The sequence below is a fragment of the Nicotiana tabacum genome, chromosome 7, assembly GCF_000715075.1.
Source record: "Nicotiana tabacum cultivar K326 chromosome 7, ASM71507v2, whole genome shotgun sequence".
Lineage (NCBI taxonomy): Eukaryota > Viridiplantae > Streptophyta > Magnoliopsida > Solanales > Solanaceae > Nicotiana > Nicotiana tabacum.
Window position 1 is genome coordinate 112880810 of NC_134086.1, and position 14522 is coordinate 112895331.

The 14522-nt window shown below is 36.4% G+C and overlaps 1 protein-coding gene across 2 annotated transcripts; it reads right to left on the reverse strand.

The window, feature by feature from the left end:
• Window positions 1-444: 444 nt before the first annotated feature.
• LOC107788352 (phosphatidylinositol 4-phosphate 5-kinase 7) lies at window positions 445-12908 on the reverse strand. 2 transcript variants are annotated; one of them, XR_012693481.1, is made up of 10 exons: window positions 12580-12908; window positions 11239-11324; window positions 10043-11110; window positions 9782-9949; window positions 9077-9242; window positions 7959-8069; window positions 7682-7869; window positions 4567-4721; window positions 2165-2319; window positions 445-981 (listed from the first exon to the last, which is right to left on the reverse strand). XR_012693481.1 is itself a non-coding variant. In XM_075217501.1 (10 exons), the coding sequence occupies exons 2-10, from the start codon at window positions 11253-11255 to the stop codon at window positions 702-704; spliced, it is 2322 nt and encodes a 773-aa protein (XP_075073602.1). In that variant the 5' UTR covers window positions 11256-11324; window positions 12580-12908; the 3' UTR covers window positions 445-701. The 2 variants fall into 2 exon arrangements, 1 of the variants encoding a protein (XP_075073602.1); XM_075217501.1 differs by having other exon boundaries at window positions 2165-2333.
• Between the last annotated feature and the right edge of the window lie 1614 nt (window positions 12909-14522).

Sequence of the window (14522 nt, forward strand, 5' to 3'; positions counted from 1 at the left end):
AGTAAAATATACTGGAGACTGGAGCACCGGTGCTCCAAACTCCCGTATATTATGCTGGACCCGATATATTATACTGGAACTCCAGTATATTATGCTGGAGTATTTTTCCGAATTTTGAACAGTGTTTTCATTCAGATTTATCTTTATATAAAAAGTAGCTAAATTTCGATTACTTTTGAAATTGTGGCTATTTTTGAATGACCACTTATAAATCTAGCTATTTTTGAATTTCTGTACTGATGCAGCTGGCCCATATCAAAGACATTTTTTAGCCCATACAATATTATCACTATCCTATCAAAACAGATAATTTTCGACAGGGGCCAAGTTAATAAATGTTACCGTTAGAACCCCAATCATCTCTTCACTTGATAAAATCAAGGAAACGCTCTTCTTTTGAAATAGAGTAAATTAGAATCTATCATCCATAATGAAACTGGAAGATTTGAAGCTCAAAGCTCAAAGCTCAAATCTTTAAGAAAAATTAAAACAGAAAAGACTTCTTTAGCTACAAAACTGTTAGGTGCCACTGTACAGAAAAACTATGTAGTACATTAAGTGGAATGGAATAAAACACTTTGAGTGGTGATAAAATTGCTCTTCAATGAATCATGAAAAGCTTGTTTTCCATCTAGCTCTAACCAAGAAACCAGAGGGCCTCAGCAGGAGAGAGAAGAAATATTTGCAAGTTAAAAGAGCTTTCATGGCTCAACAGGGAACACTTTCTCCAAGAAATTGATGAAACGTTTCGAGTAAAGCTTGGGTTCAATTACAGAGACCGACATGGGATCAAATTGCAATGATTTGTAGGTATGCTCCAATTTCTTTTTCATGTTGTATTCCTGCAGTATATCAATTATTCCCAGATATAGAACAACATCATATACCTCAAAAAGTTCAACTTGTACTGAAGCTGTCTCATCCTGCATGAGTTTTTGGTTTGCTTGGGCTGGCATGTTTACACCTAATTGTACCCTTAACCTGAAAAAACTGAAAGCTGTTAGACATAAAGTGAATTCAGCTTGACAGCAAATAACATGACAATGGCTGTTCTACTTTTTCCTGAATGAAACTGATGAAGGTCCATGAGAAAACATGGCATGCTTGGTAAAAAAAATTTCACTCGATCACACCAAAATGTAGTGCCTTTTTGCTAGGACACTCGGGATTCAATGATCAAAGTAAACAAAGAGTAGAACATTTTTTGAGCATTTTTCACTCGATCACACCAAACATGACATGCTTGGAAAAAGCTGGTCATCCCTGCCCGTCTTTCATTCCTTTCTACACTTTTTTTGATAGAACCGTTTTTTTCTACATTTAATTTGAGGTGTCTTGCAACATTTCTTTAAGCACACGGTAATCCCTTTATCAATCATATCAATAGGATAAATCCTAACATCATAATGCAGATGGTGCGAAACCAATATGGTGGTTTCCTTGAAGTCAGAATTCCGCTATGCAGTACAAGCTAGCCAGCAAGACTGAGTCACATAGCCCATCTGCTTCTCTTCTTTCTATTCTCCATCACTTACCCTGAATAAATAGAATGACTGAAAATTCAAAGAAAGGTTTTGAGGTCCGACTCCTTCCTCTATAATTTCTTGTTGCATGGTTTTTTATTTTATCGACTCTCCAAGAGATTATAATATGGTTTTCTCTCTTCTTTCCCCATTTTGCCATCATCCCTCTTGCTCTTCGTATTTTTTATCTTAACCTACCCTGTGTTCCTGACTTCCTGCTATTATCCTGTATTTTTTCCAATCATTTGTCCACCTTTCTCTCTGTACATTTCCCTGTCTTCTTGTTTCTAACATTCAACTGCAACTTAAAACTTACGTGGTGGATTTTTTCCCTATCTCGTATTACTGACCTTTTCCATTTCTAGACAAGTAACATAAAAATTCTCAAGAATTTCTCTGGCTTATCTCTATCTTCTTCCTAAGAAATCTGTTTGGGTTTCTCTCATTCTTTTATCTGTTCCAACTTCTCTCAGAAAACCCTACTGCTTGTAAATTGTGCTTTAGTTAGATGACAGTCCACTAATTTTGAGAAGGCTGAAGTAAATGCATGCTTATTGAAAAAACTGTTGTGAGCGTACTTCTGATGATGGAAAAGCATTTGTGTCAGCTCTAAACAGAGAATAAGAAGCAGATCAGGTTACCTTCCAGTACCCGGGACAAGAAGATCAACCTCCTTGTCACCAACGGACATGGCTCTTAGAGTACTTCCTCTTATATGAGGACCTGGCGTAGTGCTGACAGAACTGGGTTCATGAGTTACCAAAATCAAACCCCTTGGTGGAATTGAGAGCTCCCCCTGAGATATCCCACCTTAATTGAGTGAAACAATAAATCAAGGAGCATTAGGGTAACGAGAAAAGAATTAGATGTCATAAAGCATAAAGAAGGAAGATTTCAAAAGAAAAGCTAATCATCTTTGTCGCTGATGCCCGACCTCTCAAGATAAATAGATAAACAAATAAGAAACAACATGCATGAAAAGAGGACAAATATTGAGTGAAATAAGAAGACAATGAGCATTGGTGTAAGTAGAGAAAAGAAATAGATGTTATCAAGCATAAAAAGGGAAGATTTCAGAACGAAGCTAATAACCACCGTCGCTGATGCCCAGCCTCTCAAGATAAATATTAAACAAATAAATGAGAAACGACATGCGTGAAAAGAGGGAAAATAGGAACTGACCCAGAGAATAGAGTAGCTTCCTAATGCACTGTTACAGAAGTTTTAGAACGCAAGAACTGAAGCATCCTAAGTAACGCCAGAAGTACGACTATTTTAAGTGAACTGGCCATTTACAAGATAACAGAAGTCTATTTGCAGGAGCCCTGGGGGCATGCTCGTCGAGTTGAATGGAGCCCCCTCCATAAGAAAGGATATGGGTGATAGAAAAAAGGCAGAATACATAATTTACCCCCAGAACTATGGACCAAATCCCTCATATTTACAAATACAAAAAGGCCTTTTTCATCTTACAAGGCTTCAAAAATTCAAAAAAAGTCTCTACATCCTCTACATAATTCTCTTTACACCAGAAGAGAAAGGACAAAAAAGCATTTCGTCTTGATTTTCTGCATAGAGCAAGAATTGTCTTGAAAACACCTAACGTTCTGTTCTTGCCATACAGTCCACCAAATGCATGGAGGAACCATATTCCACCATTTCTTCGGTCTGATATTACCTGCTGCATTCCAGCTCCCAACAGATCCTTTGTATCTCTAGGCATTACAAATTTGAACCCAGCCAAGGACAAAAACAACCTTTCCTTTTTGACCACGGGAATCATTTTACACACTCAACCTTTCCAAATTGTCGCTAAGACACACCTCTTCGGTGTTTGACCACATTCTCCCAACAAGTGTGTTTCACGCACCAATCATGTTGTGACACGAGTTTTTTGTTAAAAGAGAAACCACTTCAAAGATACTTTATCTTCTTCATCTTCTCAAACAAAGACCGGCACCGAGAATCGTGAGTCGCCGGAAAATTCCTCTCACCATTTCTTTTATTACAATATCCAGCAGTGCCTCTATTTTTAACCACCGAAAAACAAAAACAAAATAAACACAAGAAAGAACCTTCAATATTCACTCAAAACCGCCAAATTTTTGTAACCCAAAACCTTAAAACTATGATTTCCTTTTCTTAACAATTTCATACCCTAACAGAAAGACCTTAAAACTATGATTTCCTTTTACTATTTCATACCCTAACAGAAAGACCCATCACCATAGTTCAATTTCCTTCTCCAAATATACTCTTCGAAAACTCCACTCACCAGTAAGACCCATCACCATAATTGCTTCGATCATCTACATACAAATCCGTCTCTTCAACTCTTAATTTCCCCACACAAAAAGCACTGTAAATTTGAGCCACACCAACCTTTTTCTCCAGATATGAGTCCTTGGCATCAATTTGAAAGGGGATGGAGGGTTTTGGGGAAGAAGACTAAAGGGGAGGGTCTGTGAGAGTGAAGAAGAGGGCTTAGGGAAGAGGAAGACACAGGGGGTTTCAAGGGAAGAATGGTGGGGGACGATGGGGTAAGAAAATGGTGGGGGGCGCTGGGGTAGGGGAAGAAGACATTATATTTTTTTAAAACTAAAATAAAAGACAATAAAATTTGGACAAATTTGGGGCATGTGGCACTTAAACAAGGCCCCAGACACAAGTTTTTTACTTATTCATGCACTACTTTAGCGTGTAATCTACCTGGTCAAAAGTAGTGTGTCTTAGCTATACTTTGAAAAGGTTGAGAGTGTAAAATGATTCTTGTGGTTAAAGGTGGGTCACACGGATTTGGTACACCGCTCGGTAAACTACGTATTATGCCTAGAAAAAATAGAGAGGTTCAACCAAACTTAATGACCACAAAAGGATGGTGACGTGTTAATCTTAAGACGTATTAACCTTATTCCCTTATTATAGCAATTAACAATCAAGAAAGGAAAAGAAAACACACTGGAATCAGAGATACTGTTCAGCTTGAGGTAACACCATAATAAAGATTAAACCAAACAATAAGCTTAGGAAGAAAAGATATTACCTTCATGCTCAGGATTAGTTTCTACATTGTCTAGAGAATCAGGTGGCTGTAAAAGAGATATCAGATTCTCAGGAGCTCTAAAATGTAACCCCAATAGAAGGCTATAGTCTATAATGTTCTGAGATTCTAAAAATCTGCAGTCCAAAGATAATTGTCTGCAAAAAGCAAACGAGAGCGCTTTACTAAACCCAAAATATAGTTATAATAACAATAATAATAATAATAATAATAATAATAATAATAATAATAATAATAATAATAATGAGATTAACTGAGAGAGAATTATAGTTAATAAAAGGACAACCTGAAAGTGTTGAACTTTCTGAAACCAACAAAACAGGAATTCAGGAAAAGAAATGAACAGTCCTAAATAAAATTATCCACGGCATTCACTATAACCATAAAAGGAAGAAAGAAAAAGAAAAAAGATAAGATAAATTAGGACATGTATAAGACACTTGCTAGGAGCCGGAAATTCGTAACTGGTCATTCGAGAATTGCGTAACCATGAAGTTTATCATGACACCATATACTATTACGGCAAAGTTCTCCACTTTTGGCATTAAAGTAATCAAATTGGTAAATATGAGATCCATCTTATGCACACAGCCAATGATAATTTCTGAAGCTACAAGCAACAAGATTTACAACAGATAGGTCTCTCCTCCCCCCCCCCTCCCCAACCACAATCTCTCTCTCCACACCCACACCCACACAACATAAATATATATATATATATAAGGCATGTTGCATAATTTCTGACCTTTGTAATTAAGTTTTAAACATACTCAAGGCAACAACATATTTGGTTACCTGTAGATATTCAATCAATCAACTACTGCCTCAATCCCAGTTTCGTTAAGGACGTTCAAACTTTGAATAAATAAAAATAAAAATTCCTACGAGTGAGTGCACCGACATTTTTTTTTCAATGAGTGAGTACACGGAACAATATTTTATTTTTTTAAATCAAGATTCATTTACAAGTAGTCAGTCATTTGTACGGTAAAACTAACGTGTCTTGTGAAAAAAAAAAGGGAAGGTACCAAACCAAGAAGTTAAGCTTAAACAAGCAAGTCACTATTTATCGAGTTTCGGACTGTGCGTTACTAGTACTAGGAGAAAAAAGAAAGTCATTATTAGTGGTATAGTTTTTTTCACATTATATATTACGGAAATCACTTTTTTACTTACTACCATGAAAATTAAATTTGCAGCCTAAAATTATGTTATAACTCCTGAAATTTTCCTTTTTTATTTTTACTGTAAAAGAAAGCAAGAATAGAGGAAGGGTAGAGAGCAGTGTTTTGGATAGCGTGTGGCGACAAATAGCGACGAGGGCCCGCTTCACTGAGGCGAGAGGCGTGCAGCGAAGCGCTCGCCTTTTTGATGTGAAGCGACAATTTATACAAAAACACAAAATATTATATACATATATAAGACTATGATTCTACTATGTAAGACTAAGTTAATAATTGAAACAAAGGCAAACAAAGCCAAAAAAAGGGCCTCAAAACAGTCTCTATTTCTGGAAAAAAGGGCGTCAAAGCAGCCTCTGTTTCTGGAAAAAAGGGCCTCAAAGCAGCCTTTATATTTTGCCAAAACAGAGCCAAAAAAAAATTAAGAGAAGAAAAAAGAGGAAGTGAAGAACCTCTGTATTTTGCTCGAAAATTAGAGCACAAAAACAGACCTCTGTCTCTGCTCTTTTCGTCAAAAAACTGAGGAAAAAAGAAAAAGGAAGAAGAAGAGAAGAAGAAGGAGAAAGAAGAAAGAAGAAAGAAGAAGAAAGTAAGGAAACTCAGAGCTCATACCTGGGCTTTCAATGGCAGAAGCTTGATGAAGAAGAAGATGGCACTTGGAAGAAACCTCAAGCTTTGAGATGAAGAAGTTGAAGAAGTTGTTTTGTTCGAGCCCTAATCGCAGTTCCGACCTTTTCTTGTTGTTTTTTGTTCGAAGTTGAAGAAGCTCTAAACTCAAGCCCTAATCGCGACCTGTTATTTTAAGTTTTGCCCCTTTTTTAAAAAAAAATAGCGACGCTACAGTTGCTACTCGCTACAGTGTCGCCTCACGCAACACACCCTGAAGCGACCGCTATTTTGAAACGCAACGCAACAGTTGCTCTGCAGCGATACTGCCTCACCTCGCCTCACGCTATTAGCGCTGAGGCGAGCGCTATTTATAACACTGGTAGAGAGCGAAGAGAGAGAAAGAAAAAGGGAGAGAGACGCTCAGAAAATTGTCAACGAGGGGGTGGGATCAAAATTCAAACATTTTGGTCAGTACTTCCCTTTGATTTTTTACTGAAAAGAAAATTAAAGTTGTAGCTCACTTTGAAGAGGAGAGAGATAGTTGGGTTCAAGTGTTTTTGGGTCTGTTGAACTCAAACATTTCTGGGTCAAATGTTTTTTAGTCTATTTTCGAAGAGGAGAGAAAATTCCCATTTGCTTGTTCCTTAAAAAGAGATTTCTAAAAAGGAGTAAATAAATATAGCAGTTGAAGGGGAGCCTTGAAGCAACGGTAAATTTTGTCTCCGTGCACCGGCTTCCATTTTTAAATAAATGTAGCAGCTGAGGATCGAACTCCAAACAACCTGGTCGCTTTGCACATCCTTCACCGCTGGACCATCTATATCAGTTGTTTTAAGGGTGTACAAGCTTTATTACATATTCCAACAAAATATTTGATGTTTATACACTGTATAATTATCCGGCGAAGGGTGCTCAAGCGACCACCCTTACGCCACTGTAGCTCTGCCACTGCTCAATCCCAAATAAAGCTAGAGTTAGCTATAAGAATCCTATGTAACCACTCGGATCTGTTTGGATCGAATTATTGTTATTACGACTATAAGAAGATTACAGTGACTATGAACCTACTGCAATCCTCCTTCTTAACCTAGCCTATGGGTTGCGAACTAACTGGAGTTTAACTTCAGATATCCAACTTGCGAGAAAAAAATAAAAATCCATCATCCTCAGCAGATTAGTTTTGGTTTACAGTAAAATTACTTGCTCCATCTTCAAAAACTTCAGTAGTCAAGCATTAAAGAGAAGAGACTACAATGAACCAGAATTTTAAACTCAAAACTGAAGGGGAAAACCAAACAAAGACTTACTTGAAAAGTGCCTCACGTAATAACTTGTCCATATGAAACTCATATTTCAAATCGAGGTCTTTTAATGTCGTCGTCTCATCAATACGATCTTTCTTTGTAAATCTCCCATGAGAAGAACCTTTCAAATCATAACGGCGATGTATTCTTAATTCCGTACAAAACATATTCCCCATGACTACAAAGCGTACCTGAGAATGAAATAAGTGAATACTCGACCTGAATAATGAGAAAAACTCATAGCAGCAAAGTACAGAAGGACTTATGCCTGATCACTAACCTTTTTTCCACGTTTCAGTGATATCCTGTGCAGCCCAAATACTTTTGTTATGAGTGTGTTGTCATGTTCCTTTACATGTCTATAGTAATCAGGAAGCATCTTGAGTAGAACCTACGTGATGGTAAGAGATCCCTGTTAACAACCTTTCAGTCCACTCTCAGTTTGTAATTGTTTCTGAGCACAACAAATGGCACAGATTCATGATTACTTATCTCATCGTAAGTACAACTTCGGCATGGTAGTGACAATAAAGAACATACATTAACCAGAATTAGCTGTAGTCTTGACAGGTAAAAACACTATTCATAATTTTTTAGTTTCACCACTCATATGACGTGTCACACTCTAGAATGTGAAATTTGCATCGAAACCATCAATGATTCTATTATTCATAATTTATTTCATCTTTTTCCACAATGGTTTTGATTTTTAAAGGAAACCTTCCATAGCACATACGAGATAAAAAATAACTTTTACTGATCCCAGTAACTAAGTCAAACTCATTTACAGAAACAGAGTTTAAGGTGAAAGCAATCTGCAGTTCTTTATCCACACTTGAGAAATGTTTGGTTGAGGTGGTAAAAAAGAAGCGGAAGGTCTGGGTCTCCTTACACATGAACTTTTTAAATTTGTCCAACACTGGATAGAACAGAAGAAGTATATCACCTTTTCCCTTTCCTGCTGTACTGAACAACCAGTTGATCGTCAATGCAACCTAGGAGGAGAACAGATAGTTTTTCTCCCTCCTTTCCCCTCCCAAAAAACAAACATAGTGGTTATAGGTGAAACCAAAAAATGAGTAGGGTGCCCCCCCCCCCCCCCCCAAAAAAAAAAAAACCCTTCTTTTGTTTCTTCATAGTCTATGTAGAGAATTTCTCAGGAGGTAGAATGAGGGAGGACTATGGAATAGGGAAAGAAACAGAAGAAAGGGACCACATGTATTTAAAACAGAAATCATGACCTTGACTTTCCATTAAGAGTTGCATTTAATTTCAATGTAAAGGCAACCTCTTGCTTACTTTTGAGTTAGCATGAAGATCAGTAGGCATGTAAATGTCGGCACAGTAAGGGAAGGAGAAACCTAAAACAGTTTAGTATGTTTATTTTCTTGTGCAAACCTTGAGCTCAGACTTCTTTAAAGTCTTGATCACAAATCTATCATCCCGAGAAAGATAGAAAAGGCTGCCACTCTTTCCAGGAGACGAAAGCTCTCTCAGACCATCATCACCACAGATGGACATCATATACTCTGCCGCATCCAGCTTGAACAACTCTCTCAAATATCTGAACATGACATTTTACATAGTCAGACAAATGACTCAAACTCTACAGTAACTCATGTAGAGCAATAAGAACAGAGAAGTCCTCTAGAAATTTTAGGTTATAGGTGAAAGAAAATTATGAATTTTCAAGGGTGGCAAATCCATACACTTCTAACATTTTTAGGCTCTGGAGGAAGGAAATTCAAGACCCATGGCACAGAATACACTATGCTAAATCATAACTGAAGAGTCCTGGAAGCAACATTCAGGATGAAATGATCCAGAAAGAGTGAACAGACAGCAGTAGAGCCTTTTAACCCATTGAGGGAAAACACTTGTACCAAGAAAATTTTAACCAAACCTTTTTACATAATCTCATCAAATCAAGTAGAATAAGTCCCTAACCCCCTCCTAGCAGTTAAGCAAAGTAGACAGTTCCCTATAAAAGAGCTATTGCCGGTTTAATCCAAAATTTTACTTTGCTCCCATCAGAAGGTCTTCATAGATGGAGAGTGTTAAAGAAACAACCAAGCGGAAGATATAAAATAAATGTGCAAGTACCTGAAAACCATAGGGCAATAGTCCTTCCAATAAAAATCGATGGAATGATGTGAAGGTGTAAATTGGGAACCCTTCCTGGGAAAGTACATTTTAATTCTAGCTTGATCTCCAAAATCTGATTGTCTCACTTCACGGATAGGCACAGGAGTAATCTTGCCAACAGAATACCTGTGATTTCTGCCATATTAACAAATAGTTCTACGGTACCAACTGGATTTTACCCCGCGAATTATCAATTAGAAAGGACATTGATATCCTTACCTGATACCAAGTTGCAAATTAAGCATCAGATAGTAGCTCTTACGGCCTTCTAGAAAGTACACACATGACCTCCGTTTTACTTCTTTTGCGTGAAACTTAATCCGTTGTTTACTTTTGCGAGATAGCCTACTAATATTTATAATCCTTTCTTTGATTAGGACTCCTTGCGTGTATTCTCTTTCATATGCCACAGAACCAGTTTCCAGAAAATCACTTTTGTCATCATGAGAGCTTTGAGATAATACACTTGATGAATCACAGGCCAACATGTCTTTGCTGGAATCACCAAGGGCAACGTCTTCTCCCTGTGACGTAGTCCTCAGTGATATGCTTCCTGAACCTTTAAGCAAACTATAGGAGAATCTCTCTGAAATACTACGCTTCACTTTAGGTTTCACAGACTCTGAAATAGTTGATGAAGTATGTGAGAGCTGCTTTTTCCTCTTCTCGTCATGCCTATCACTGGACTTTCCCAGAAAGCGATGCTTACTTCCAGCAGGATAAAACATTCCAAGTCCATCTTTTAGCCCTTTAGTCCACACCCCAAAGTAGTAACTTCCATCAGCAAATCGGTAACAGCCTGAACCATGTCTTAAACCATTCAACCAAAATCCATCAAAAAGATCTCCATCAAACCATTTCATAACACCTCTACCACACATTTTTCCATCTTTCCAGTTCCCAATATACATGTTTCCATTACTCCATGCATATCGACCGCTGCCTTCACGTACTCCCTCTTTCCAACAACCATCATAAACATCAGAATTCTGATACTGCTTTCTTCCTATCCCGTGCTGGGTATTCATTCTCCAAACACCTCTGTATATTGAGCCATCAGACCCATTAAATATTCCAAAACCATGGAGGTAACCTCCAGAGAAATCACCCTCATATGAAGCTCCAGAAGGCCAAATAAGCCATCCTTCTCCAGTCATTTTTCCTTCTTCCCAACAACCATCATAAACGGATCCATCTGACCAAGTATATTTACCTTTTCCATGAGGAAGAATCCCCTTGAAACTACCCCCATAAGCATCTCCATTTAAGAAGACCTTTCCAGTAATGCTGCATATAGAATTAAGTAGTTGAGTACTAACAAAAAGCTATGTGGAAGACAGGCATAGTTCAGGCTAAAACTAAAAGAACCAGCATTGCTTATACATGGACGGATAAGGGCTCTAATGTGCAAGTACCTTCCACTTTCCTCCATGGCCTGTCGTAATCACCCGCGATCTGTTCAAAGCTCCTTAATGATAGTCAATGAACCCATCTAAGGAGCCTAGCCGTAAGTGAAATACTCTAGTTAGCAACTTCAATAATTTTTATACCTCACTAAGCACATTGCGATGCAATAATAAATAGGATAAGAAATATCCAATTCAAGTAGCATAAAGTGCACCTGTACCTCTAACCACTTCACAAATTTAGTTAACAGCAATCATTATTCAGCTGATTTTTCTTTATGAATAATTTTTTTTATTATTTGGATAAGCACTCTACAGAGTAAAGGTTTTAGGATAAATAGAATTGAGGCAAATAGATACATTACAAGTTTAGTCAGTATAAAAAGAGAAGTTGAGGCGAGACTAGACGAGATTGCAGTGCCTAAATGCAAAATATTCTAGAGATCTAGGCTCGATTTTCTAAGAGAATGGTATGATAGATGAAGATGTAACATCTAAAATCAAAGTAGGATGTTTGAAATGGAGAACCAGAGTATTTTGCAACAAAAGCATACTTACCTAACTGAAAGACAAGTCATGTATAACACATTTAAATCTAGAAAGTTTGTGATTCTTGGATCACATTGTTAATAGTAACCGTACTTAGATACATTGTTAATAGAAGGATATACCATTTTAAATCCAAGTCACAATCCTTGAAACATTTTATGCATATCCGGAGATTGGAGCTGTTAATCTTGAAACACAATGTATCATTTGGTAAGTTTTAACTAAAAGCTAGAAGCTATTACATAAGTGATGGACTCACATATTTAATTTCATTGTTCTGAAACATTATCCCATTAATCTCCCTATATAATTACTTTTTCAGATTCTCATGCCAGGACTAAAATTTGCGTTCGACGCCAGCAGTTGTGCAGAATAACCTAATAATATGCTACTACTCGTCAATCAACTTGAACACAATTCGTTCTGTAGAAATTGGAATCAAACGGTATAATTTCGACAGCATTACAAACATATTTCTGCTCCTCATCTTCTCTCTATATGAACTTAATCAGTCCAAATTTCCCTGCAAACTGACAATTATCTTAACAGTCGAAGCTAGTTGGCATCAAATTAAAATCCTCAACAATAATATCTCTAACTAGCAGCTGAAAATGAGAGCAGAAACACAAACATTCAACTAATCCGACGAATTCATCAATAGACTCAACAAAAGGAACTACATCATTTACTCAATTGAGAAAACACATCAACTTCACATAATCTGATAGCACAAAATAACTCGTCATTTAAATCAAAAATTGTCCATGATAAAAAATGAGCATCAAAGAACTATTAACTCACCTCCAAATTGCACTGTATACACCGAACGATCGCTGAGCCCTAAAATCGTCAGCTACTAAAATTTAAAAGTAAATTAAAAAAATCAAATCGATAGCTGCAGCGGAAAGCGATTTCGAATTGACACTTCAACTTCTTCCTTGAAATCTACCGCCAAAACATTCACCACTTTCTCTCTCTAGATTAATCTCTTTCTCTCACTATGACGTTACCTACAAGACTACAAAAGCTCTTCTATCAAGCTTAGCCTTTCCGCATAGTTTTCTGTATATGACATGAAGAAATTTCTGTTTGTACTTTTTTGGATTTCAGTTTTACGGACACACTTAACTGAGAAAAGGCTAACGCGATAGGTATTTATACTGACGTGGAAAAGGGGTAACGTGGCGGCCGCATAAGTGACGAGTTACACGTGTTTCGATCGTAGTGGTGATATACGGGGATTAGTTTGGACGGGAGTTGTAGCTGATTTTGCTGGCGTTAAACTGCTTGCCACGTAAAGTACAAAATAGTGGGAATTAAAAAAATTTGAAGAGAAGAGATTTTAATTTAATTATTTAAGGAGGAATTGATTCCTCTTTCTGAACGAACAGCTCAGATGACTTGGAATTAATGGAATCTTTGGTTGCTCTATGTTGATTAATTACGTACGTGATTTTTTTTCGAATACTTTTTTTATTACTTATGTCAAAGCAAAATATGATACTAGTAATATTATTTTAAGTGTTAAATGAATTTTGTTGTTATTTTTAATTAGTTTTATGTATTGATCCTTGAACTCCCAATCTGCTTTTTCTTTTCTTTCTTTCTCTTTTTTTTTTTTGGGAAATTAATAAATTCATTGTAACGAATATTATCTTTGTTGATCTCACTAAAAAGATATGGTCGTCCTTTGGAATATTGACTCTTTGAAATTCGTACTTATGGCTTTTATTTTTTATTTTTCGTCTTCTAGCACAGATTTGTTGGATCGTGTTATAAAAGGTTTAAATCCGTTTCTTTTCTCACTTGCTTTATTTTATGATTCTGTCAAGTGAACCATTTGGAATGGACGTAGATCAGTGGAGCTATTGTGTCTCTCCTTCGTCAAATATTATACTGTATAATTAAATAAAATTATTATTTTTATGTATATTATATGTTGAATTCTCTTGATTTTTATATATGATTTATTTTTTATTTTTTGACACTCTTTAGTAAAATATTTGGATCCGCCTCTGCTTTAGACTTTAGTGGTTCTTTTGGCTTTGGACAAAAGCACCGATATGATGTGTCAAATATTGTCCATGACCCAAAAAAATATGTTGTCCATGCAAACAATAAAAACAACTTGACGTTTAGTGTCATGAGGTGCTCTTTTATTCATATATTCGTTTTCTTTTTTCTTTGTGTTATTGGAGGTGTGTCAATATCAACAAAAATATAGTGACAGTTGTTTACACGTTAAAAAAGTAGTATATTTGCGCAGCGTGACTAGATTAGGTAGCAATTCTTACATGTTTTCATTTCTTTCTCGATCTTTTGCTTTTTTTGGGTTATAAAAGAGTTTTAAATTTGTTAGGTACCTCTATTTTCAATGAGTTAGAAGGTCGTGTTTCTTTCAATTCGTGAATATAAGATAGACTAATACTTGCGTTCTTTTTAGGTGGCTATTACGCGTATACTCGACGGTTTAATTGAACTCATAACTTTCGATACGGAGTAAAGAATTATATTTAAAAATTTATTAAAATTGCAAAAATAGTAGATATAAACTCATAATTTTAAAAATATAATAGGTTCAAAGCTATTTTTTAAAAGTTGAACCCATAGGATTTAAATTCTGGATCCACCTCTAGCTATTATAGATATGACTAAACTCTATTGGTCTTAGTCCAAGGTTAGAATTTAACGTGCAGATTCGACTAAATTCAATAAATATGATTTATACTCAATATTTTTCTTAA